At 33.2% G+C, this 10,752-nt stretch overlaps 1 protein-coding gene across 1 annotated transcript; it reads left to right on the top strand.

The window, feature by feature from the left end:
* Nucleotides 1-8,031: 8,031 nt before the first annotated feature.
* On the top strand, nucleotides 8,032-9,998 carry LOC131650159 (auxin efflux carrier component 2-like). Its single transcript, XM_058919904.1, has 5 exons — nucleotides 8,032-8,920; nucleotides 9,004-9,208; nucleotides 9,286-9,529; nucleotides 9,770-9,846; nucleotides 9,932-9,998. The coding sequence occupies exons 1-5, from the start codon at nucleotides 8,032-8,034 to the stop codon at nucleotides 9,996-9,998; spliced, it is 1,482 nt and encodes a 493-aa protein (XP_058775887.1).
* Nucleotides 9,999-10,752: the final 754 nt, after the last annotated feature.

The raw sequence follows: 10,752 nt of genomic DNA, 5'->3' as shown, positions 1-10,752 counted from the left end.
TCTTCTTGAGAATTCTGACTATACCTTAGTCTCTTAAGGAACATAATCAACTCAAAAACTGAGATACAAAAGCGTGTTCACAAAGTTGCTTCCATAAAGCTGATTACATAATGAATACAATGAATAACACAAAAGTGTTTGAGAGCAAGTGTATGAACAAATGTTCCTTGCTTGATGTATTTCTATCACACAGAGTTTCAGTGTTTTCGTTCAAAAGATTATTATACAAAGTTGTTTTTCCATTTTTCATAGCCTTCTTTATATAGGCAAAGAAAGATCCGTTGCAGAGTGAAGATGGAATTCCACAATTTCTTAGTTGTATCCATGTATAACAGTCACTAGAAAATAGGAGGCAAAATGGTACAATAGTACTGTCATTTCTCCATAAAATCAGTTTGGTGGAAGAAATATTTAATCTTGAACCGTGTACTATTTACTCACGTAAAACCTTTTTGGGAGGAAATTTGTTAGCGGTAATTTCGAAGGTCAAGAGGATATAAGATGTCAAGTAAAAACTTAAGGAAATATTTGAAGTAGACAAGTTAATTTCAACAGGAAGTTAGATGAAGTTTTCGACTGAGACCTGGTAAAGAAGTTATCATACTGGCGAAATAATGTTACACTAGGGCTTAGAAGTTTTTTTTAAATGATTTGAAAGTAAGTTCGACGAAGATAATTTGAAATAATGCTGGTAAACTGTATTTTGGCCTTATCCGTTCCTTAAAGGGACAAGTGGAAACTTGTGAAAGACAAAGCGCATACAAGTGAGAACGTGTCATTCTCTGGAGAAGAAATCATTCATTACTATCACGTCAAAGTAGTATAAATAGGAGTCTTTGCATCAGGGTTCGTTGTGTTCAATATTGTACCAAAATCAAAATCACTTTAAGTATCTAACTATCATTAAGAAAGAGTTTTATAAGAATATGTACGTATGAAGCACCATCTTTTATTTAACGTCAATTTACTTACATTAACGTCATTTTCATTCCATTTAAATTCCATTCAAAGTAACTTTTCCTGCTTGAATTTTTCATAATTCTTCCTTGCACTATTTTTAAATTTACCATTAGCGTCCAAGTACTTACCATTAAGAAAACTTAAAAAAACTATAATCATATGTCCTAGGATCAATCTAGTTGATTTTGTAAGTAACAAGAGTATCAATTTTGGAAGACAAGCGGTTGTTTACCAAAATCCAAGGTAAACAACATCATAATTCGTTGAGCCGAGTATTAGGGCCTAATAAGGTCGACTGCCATATTGACATAGCCAAAGTATGTTCTAGGTCAGTTCGGTCACAAAATGTTAATGGTGGTAACCGTTACAAGCGGATAATAATTGTGATTCTTACAAGTGTTTAATGGCTATTAAACCATGATTAATATCATGATCCAAGGGAGGGAGAAGTCTTCCTATAAAAGGGGCTTGAGGCTATTCCGAAAAGGGGGCAATAAATCACATGAATAAAAAATTATGGAATGGAAGCTAGGAGGTCGCCAACAATGGTGGCCCTCCATTCTTCTCCTCAAACCCCCTTAAACACATAACAGTTTCAGCCTCGTTGGATTAACTTCCAGAAGGTTATCCAAATGCATTCTACCGGAACATATACCAATTGTGATAGTTGTAAAATTATATATCTATTTCATCTTGGTTGTAGTTACAAGCATGACTTTGTTCTATCCCTATCTGTTCTGTTCTTAGTAGTGATTATTTTTCTTTCGGGTGTATTTTAGGAGCTGTTGCGCTTTTATTAACACAAGTTAGGATTCTGGGGACGTGAATGCCCAAGTTTTTTTGGGTTAAATACGTTTTTAGTCTCTATAAATATGTGACCCTGCAATTTTAGTCCCTCTAAAAATTTTCTCCCATAAATGATCCTCGCAAACTTTTCCGTCCCCAATATTGGTCCCTCCCGTTAGTTTCCACTAACGGAGGTTGACGTGACACACCACGTGGAAGACAGCTTGATAAAAATCTGAAAACGTTTGAAATTGCGTGGGTTTTAAACCTCTTCTAAACTAACCCAGAAAAAAAATATTTTTTTTGGACTTTTCTCAAACACCTTGCAAGCAAGTTTGGTAACACATAATTTATGAACTTTTCTTGAAGAAACTATGCTAGCCAGAAATCATATTAGACATTTTACAACTGCTGGCTTAAATGCAGAATATATATATTTTTTTGTCATACACTATTTCACACTTTCACATACTGACGGTATAGAACATGGTTCTCATTCATTTCTATTACAGGTGTACAACGGAAGCTGGATATGGCAAAATATGTGATAAGTTGTTCTCTCTTCTTTCTCTATCTTGTTCTCATCAAATCTTGCTTATGAATTAATGCCCTACCCCCATGCTAATAGTTTTTTTTACCGTCCTAAAGGATGGAATTAAAGAAAAGAAATCAATGAAGACTACTACTCCACAATTAAAATATCAACCACCAGGAAAAAGGCAGCCCTAGTAAGCACTTTTGTCAATGCCATGGATAATTATTATTGTATTAGTCATTCAGTCGCCACTTATCATGTATCATCATTTCAAGTGGTTGATTTTCATTCCCGATAATTGTTTTTAACCATTATCACTACTAAAAACGTGTTAGGTTGTTGCTTCAATACTCCAGAAATAAGCTCAATGTTTTAAGTTTTTTGGTTGGCAGGTTCTTTAAGCAAGGGGAGAACCGTGCGTTGGGTTTCAGAAACATCCTGCATAGTTTCTTCAAGAAAGTTCAAAACTTATGTGTTGCCAAACTTGTTTGCAAGGTGTTGAGAAAAGTCCAGACCCAACTTTTTTGTTTTTTTCTGGGATAGTTTAGAAGAGGTTTAAAACCCCCACAATTTCAAACGTTTTTAGATTTTTGTCATGTGTCTTCCACGTGGTGTGCCACGCTAGCCTCCGTTAATAGAAACTAACGGGAGAGACCAATATTGGGGACGAAAAATTTTGCGAAGACCATTTATTGAAGAATGATTTTAGAGGGACTAAAATTGCAGAGTCTCATATTTATAGGGACTAAAAACGTATTTAACCCTTTTTTTTTAGTAACTTTCTTACTCTCCTTGCTCTTATCAGAAATCAATGGCAGAGACGGGTGGTAAGCTCTTTAGTGTGTAGGACTACACATCTCTATATTATGATAAGGAATTAATAGCGACTTTTTGGTGGCAGATTGGGCTTTCAAATATTGAACACGGAGAAGATGAGATCTTGGAGCCCTATTCTAAAAAGGAGAGATTTAACATGGTCAATGTGGATGATTCACTCTCTCCTTATCTCTACCTTCACCTCCCTGTAAATTATGATTTAGGGGTCTTAATCCCCTTCACATCGTTTGAGGCAGAGTTCTTGGTGACTACCAATGTCTCTCCATCTTAGATTAGACCAAATGTATGGGGTATTAATAGGGCATTTGAGATTCAGTGTCGTCGGTTACTACCATTGGGATATTTAAGGAGTATAAGGTAAAAAAATTTAACTATGCATGGTGAGAGATATTATTTGCTACCACGCAATAGCCTAAGCTTTAAAACAAACAAATGAATTAATATTGTGACACACTAGTTTATAGAAATAGTTAGTTAGCATTATGGTGTTAGTGTTGAATATGAGAATTAAATGGTCTAGAATGGGGTTGAATATAGTGTTCCCCTAAAAACATTTTCAAAATAATTTTCTTTTACAAAATTAGAGTTTTACAAGATGATGTGCATATAACAAACGGAAATACATCTCAATGTTTATCACAATTACAAGAGATAGTCAGAAATAACCGCAATCGAAATAGATGAAGTTGATTGGACTAGAAATATAACAATTTACATAATTGAATTTTCACAAGTGACTCAAATTAAATTTTGATCAATTGTTTGTTCAACATAAAATTAAAAGTCTTTACTATTATAGTTGTGAGATATAATATATAATGAACTAAATATATTACATACCAAAGTTTATACGATAAATCACTATAAGCATGGTAAATCATAAAAACATGATATTCTAAAAACGACAAATAACTCAACACATGCAATATTATACATAGATGTAAAATAGACCGAAGAAGAAAAATGAACACATTTGATTTATAGGAGTTCAGCACATTCGTTCTCGTTAGAGCTTTCTCCACTCTTCAATGGTTTCAACGTTGAAAATTTGTATGGAATTCCATTATTTTTTAAAATTAATACAAAGTATTTTTGTTACAACGGATAATTGATCGCAGTTATCCGCAAGTATACAAAATGTATCAGAGTAATATAAAAGATTGTCGAACCCACAGAGATCAAACAGTCAATCTATCGTTACTATTGTTACGGTGTTTATCTAAGGCGATCGTTAGAAGGTTTGTAATAAGCAGAACAAAATAAAGTAATAAACTTTTGAATAAATTTGGAATGATAATGCTAGAATGTGGTTCTCATGGATCAACAATACTCTTATTATTTCTAAATAGGATTACTTACTGGGCAATATTTTCTACCTTGAAAAAGAATTAATTGAATAGGAATTATCGTTCTTGCATATTTAGAATAAGATTTTACTCTCTAATATTTACCGGGGATTTCACATTCTCAAGTTGCGTTTGCGTTAAAGTAGTAAATCCTTTTTTAAGAAAGTAGATCTTTTACTCAGTTGAAAAGTGTTTTTTCGTTTGAAAGTTTAACTTAAAAGGGTTTTCGGTTTTCGCTCGGATAACCGGATCCTAAACCTATAAACGCGTCTAGGAATATCAAATTTTCCTAATTAATTAACAAATTGCTTCCGCGGTATTTATTAACCATAAATAAATCAATTTTAATCTTAAGTATCTGAAGGCTTTTGATCTTATCCAATGTATTCACGGCTTTACTTTCGTAATAACCGGCCAAATTAAGTTCAGAAAAATTATATAAAAACCAAAACAGTCCATGGTATCAATCCTAAGAAACAACGAACAGAGTAATATCGAATCGATGGTCCTTACATTCCAGCACTAATAATTTAGCTTGACATGATTACGGTAAAAGAAGAAGATTTTGTTTGGAAGATGGAATTAAACATACTGATAAATAAAGAATTACGATAAAATAAATCTCCGAATAAAGTAAAATAGACAGAATATAAATAAAGGTGAATGAAATAAGAACCTGCTCTAAAAGAAGACTTGAATCTGGTACAATGAAAATAAACTTTGGCTGAATGTAAATGTGGGAAATAAACTTCTGCGAAATGTAAATGTCAGAGATAAATTGCTTCAAAATAAAGGTGCTATAAACTCGACAACAATAACAATGCGATAATCCTCTGGTGAGAAGGATTAACACCTTTTTGAATATGAAAATATGCCTAAGTTGTGCTAAGTCTGGATGGAAGAAAAAGTGAAAAGGAACTCCTATTTATAATGCATAGGAACCCTAGATTTAGGCTGGGCGGTTGCTGAAAACATGTGAGATAATATAGGGGAGAGTGGGAAAAGTGGAGACCAAGCCCAAGTCCCTTTTCCCAATGTTTTGAAAAATCAAAGGGTGGCAAACGTCACCCTTTATATTGAACGCCATCTTCACAAAATGGGAAGACTAAGTCTTCCTAATTATTAGTGGGTGGAAGAGGCCGCACGCTTCTTGGCTTTCTCCATAGCAAACGCCATCACAAACGCCTTAAGTGCAAATTAGTCATTTTCCTTCGTTTTCCGTCCAATTCACTTTGTTTCTTCGTAAAAGCCCCTAATAAGGTCAATTACGTGGAATTTAGACAAAATGCTAACACAATACTAAAAATAATAATAAAACACGTGCAAATCGAGTCAAATATGTGATGCGTTTCAGTGTTATCAATAATAAAAAACGTTGAATACTAACAACCAATTGCTTTAGCCAACATATGTCTAAATTGATTTTCCCTTCTACTGTAGTAGAACATTGAAACTGTAAATCTTTCAAGATCCTCACCAAATCATGATCCAAAACTCTTGTTAGTTAATGATGTCCTTCATTGCAACTTTCAGACCCCTCATTTAAAGTACTTTGGTATCTTGGTTGGAGCTAACCGCTGCCTTGAGTCTACGTGAGATCCATTGTTATCTCTTCTTAACACATGGTTTCTCTCTTGGAGACATAGGTATGTTAGTCTTAAGGGGGGTTGTTCTTCATAATTCTATCTTCAATAGTATATTAATTTTGTTCTTGTCTTTTTTTTAAATGTCAATTAAAGCGTGGAAGAAAATAGTTAGGATTAAAAAGAGATTCCTTTGGGGAGCGACGAAAGGGGAATTGAGATTGAATGTGAGAAAAACACAAGAAGGGGGTAGAATTGTGTTAGTTTTTTCTTTCTTTAAATTCTGAACACAAGGTCTAGATTCTAATACATAAATGATTTTTGCACCAGATAAGATAAGATCATAGTTAGAGAGTTAAGGAAAAAGAGACACAATGGTATATCCTGGTTCCTCATATAAATCTAGAGTAGTCCAGTCCCCTTGCGCTTCCAAGGGATTTCACTATAATCATAAATGATTACAATTGCTCGAGTACACAACCAAAAGACTTTCAATGCTCAAACACACAAGTAAGAGACTTCTAATGCTCAAGCACACAATCAAGAGACTTCCAATGCCCAAACCCACAAGTAAGAGACTTCTAATGCTTAAGCAGACAAGCAAGAGACTTCCAGATTCTCAAGCATAGAAGCAAATGACTTCTTAGAATCTAACTTAGAAATGAAAGATTGTTTAAGAGTTACACTTGATATACAATCAGAGGAGTAAACAAAATGCAACACAAAAGACTCTTAAAATTTAAGAATTTCCAGAATGTACAAGTGTAAAGAATTTCTAAGTTAAGCTTGTGCTTTTGATTTTACATAGTAACAACTTCATTGTTTGTCAGTAGTTCATTATTATTTCTTCAAGTCTTTAGCTCCTTAAATTGAGAGACATAAAAGAGTTGTTTGAGAAGACGAAAAAGTGAGTCTTGGAGAAGGTTTGATTAGAGACATTGGGATGTTGCTTCAAATGGCTAATGCTTGGAAAACCATATTTAAAGATAATTATTAAATCATTACAAAACGATTGAGAAATGTGTGATGACGGTATCACAGAGTAATTGGTTTCTAAGCCCATTCACCAAAATAATAATAGAGGATGGTTCAATGAAGAAGATAGAAACTCGTTTGTAAACCACCGTTGAAAATTTGGATCTATATTATTGAAAATTTGGATGATCTGATTATATTTATTGTCCATATAATTTACAAACCACCGTTAATTTCTTATATTTTACAAGTAATCCTATCTATGATTTTTTTATAAAAGCAAAAGTATACAAGATAATATACTTAGACTTCTCAACATGGTTTACGCCCGATCACTTGGATAAATACTATTATCTTAATTATGAATTGAATTAATTTTAAACTAAAAAATTCACAATTAATTTACGGTTAAGCCGTGGATAAATTTTTTTAAGAAAAAATAATATATACGAATTGTTTTGTGTAGGTGTAGTCAAATAAAGAAAAATAAAATAGACATTTATATATATGTATAGTTTATTGTATTGAAAGTATAATTATAGGAGTATAAAGTAAAATTTTCCAACTATATACCGTTTTAAATATTATTTGCTCCCACACATTAGGCCAAGCCGTAAAACAAACAAATGAATTAACGTTATAACTCAATAGTTTATAATAAATAATTTGTTGCCATTATGGTAAATAACTTTTGTGAAATGTTCAAAGAATAGTTCGAATCCCTTATGGCAACTTTCTGTTTTAAACCACTATTGTTTTTCCAGTATTCTTACCCAACTGATCTTTGTTTCTACCGCAGATCAATGAGTAGTTCCCAACTTACATCTACATAAACGTTTATAATCAACAATTCCTCATACAAACCTTGCATCTCATAGAAAAACCAACCATCTTCTCTTTACATTTTGAGGTTTAATCTTTAAATCATTTATAATTCTCATTTTATTGTAAACTTGCATGCTACCTTGCATGCAACATCTTTGAACATTTCACAAAAGTTCTTAGAGCCATGATTTCTGGTAAAGATATGTACGATATTCTCACGACGATTGTGCCATTATATGTTGCTATGTTATTAGCATATGCTTCGGTTCGTTGGTGGAATATCTTTGCACCTGATCAATGTTCTGGAATAAGCCGTTTTATCTCAGTTTTCGTAGTTCCGTTACTGGCTTTCCATTTTATAGCTACCAATAATCCATATGCAATGAACTACCGTTTCTTAGCAGCTGATACACTTCAAAAAGTTATTGTCCTTGTTGCTCTTTTTCTATGGAAGGTGTTCTCAAAAAAAGAAGATAGTTTTGATTGGATTATAACACTTTTCTCCCTTTCATCTCTCCCTAACTCACTTGTTATTGGAATCCCTCTTTTGAAAGCTATGTATGGTGATTTATCAGGAACTCTCATGATACAAATTGTTGTTATGCAGAGTGTTATTTGGTGCACTGTTCTACTTTTCTTGTTTGAATATAGAGCGGCTAAACTTCTTATTTCAGAGAAGTTTCCGGAAACTGCAGCTTCTATAACTTCTTTCAAAGTTGATTCTGATATTGTTTGGCTTAACGATAAAGAACCACTTCAAACTGATGCTGAGATAGGAGAAGATGGTAAAATTCGTGTTACAGTTACCAGATCAACTCCTAAATCTATGGTATCGGCATTTTTTAACGTATCTCAATCAAATCTTAGCAGTGTTGAGATATATTCGGCTCAATCATCAAGAGAATCCACGCCGAGTTTTTCTACTAGTATTGACCACACTGAACATTTTCAGAATAATGAAACTAGTGGTGATGTTAATTTTGTGCAATCTTCGATAGGGGAATCACCGAGGTCTTCAAATTTGGAAGATGAGAATTTGAAGTTAAATAAGAGGAAAGAGAGGAATAATAATGGTGGTTTTTACTCTCTCGAAATCCAATGCTATCTGGTTTTATTATGTTTTGTCGATTAATAATGATGGTTTTTTGAAATGCAGGTGTTGATGAATTGATAGAGAATACGAATGGTGAAGAAGGCGATGTTCAAATTGATGAAGTAGAGATTGTAAACAAAAACAAAGATATGCCCCCAGCATGTGTGATGGCAAAACTCATCCTCATCATGGTTTGGAGAAAACTCATTAGAAATGCTAATACCTACGCAAGTGTTATAGGACTTGTTTGGTCTCTTATAGCATTTAGGTATAAAAATCTTCTATAGTTTTTTTTCTGTTTAAGGTAAAATATTTCTATATAGTATATTGATTCAATCCCTGTAGGTGGCACATTGATATGCCCTCAATGGTGAAGAGTTGCTTCTCAATACTAGCTAGTGGTGGTCTTGGATTGGCCATGTTTAGTCTAGGTTTATCCATGGCATTACAGCCTAAGCTGATTCTATGTGGAAAACGAGTTGCAACATTTTCTATGGCTGTGAGGTTCTTGGTCGCTCCTGCTGTGACTGCGGCCACCGCAGTAGCAGTTGGCCTTCACGGAGGTCTCTTACATTTTACAATTGTTCAGGTCAAATTAAATTCCTTTTATCAAAATATATAACTATCGACTTTATCTTTTAATTTTTCGCCTTTCATATCATCTAATTTGTACAATGAAGGTGTAAAACTATATTCCAAAGGTTAAAAAAATACAATGAAAAAAAAAAATTGCCCAAATGACAAAGGGCAAAAATACCATTAACCTAAATATCATTAAGGTACTTAATTTTTCTTTGTAGTTTTTTAACATAATGTTTAATTTTTGCAGGCTGCCCTTCCTCAGGGTATTGTTCCATTTGTGTATGCCCAAGAATACGACCTACATGCAGATATACTTAGTGTTGGGTGAGTCTTATTTAAATCTCTAATAAAAAAATCTCTCTACTTTAGAGTATAAAAAACACTAAAAAACAATTTGGTATTTGTGCAGGGTTATAATTGGAATGTTGGTTTCATTGCCCATAACAATACTCTACTATGTGCTTCTTGGACTATAGTAGTTTAACTTGGATGCAAAAGCAATAGAAAACAGTTATGATGCTCTGGGTTCAAGGCTCACTAAAATAGATCAATGGTAGGAACTAATGTAGTAATTAGGTGATCATGTGAAGATAAACAAAGCTTCATTGAACTATATCCATGTATAACATAGTAGATATAGCAGTCAAACTCATAGATATAGTATTAGCAAAACTCATGGGAAAAATCAACATGTAATGAAATTGAGAGACAAACTCACCTAGAGTAGAGAAGCAAAAGAAAATGGTTGCAAACATAAGGAGTTTACCCCTTGTAACACCGACACCTTTGAGAAAAGGTAGATCTGATGTCTGTTACCGACATATGTGATTACATTCATGTTATTTTGGTTTTTGAAATTATTATCAATATCCATGTGCCAGATGTGACTACATTCATTTTAGTTATTTTTTAAAATTATTATTATCGATATCGATGTCTCATAGTCTTATCAAATATTTTTATGCTTTATAGGATTTACTTTCCTGCTAAGTGGCACATTATAGTATTAGTAAAACTTGCAAATCATAATGAGTAGGTTGAGTTTCAAACGTGCCTAGCTTCTTGAATTGGTACTTTCATTGTTGTTCAACTCACCACTCCTTAACATGCATTTTCAATTGCTAAAAAATATTCTTACTAACGTTTTTTATAGTCTTTCGAGATCTTCCTCTTCCATTAATTATTTGACTGTTCTACATCTAGTCTACTCTCCTTAACACAAAATCTTCG

Source organism: Vicia villosa, linkage group LG1 (assembly GCF_029867415.1).
Source record: "Vicia villosa cultivar HV-30 ecotype Madison, WI linkage group LG1, Vvil1.0, whole genome shotgun sequence".
Classification (NCBI taxonomy): Eukaryota; Viridiplantae; Streptophyta; class Magnoliopsida; order Fabales; family Fabaceae; genus Vicia; species Vicia villosa.
Note: the sequence above shows the minus strand (reverse complement) of the source record. Positions and strands in the feature narration are given on the sequence as shown.

Coding starts and splice junctions, on each gene's coding strand:
- LOC131650159 (XM_058919904.1), top strand. CDS start 8,032: ATGATTTCTGGTAAAGATATGTACGATATTCTCACGACGATTGTGCCA. Junction 9,530..9,769: donor TACATTTTACAATTGTTCAG/GTCAAATTAAAT, acceptor TAATTTTTGCAG/GCTGCCCTTCCTCAGGGTAT. Junction 9,847..9,931: donor GCAGATATACTTAGTGTTGG/GTGAGTCTTATT, acceptor GTATTTGTGCAG/GGTTATAATTGGAATGTTGG.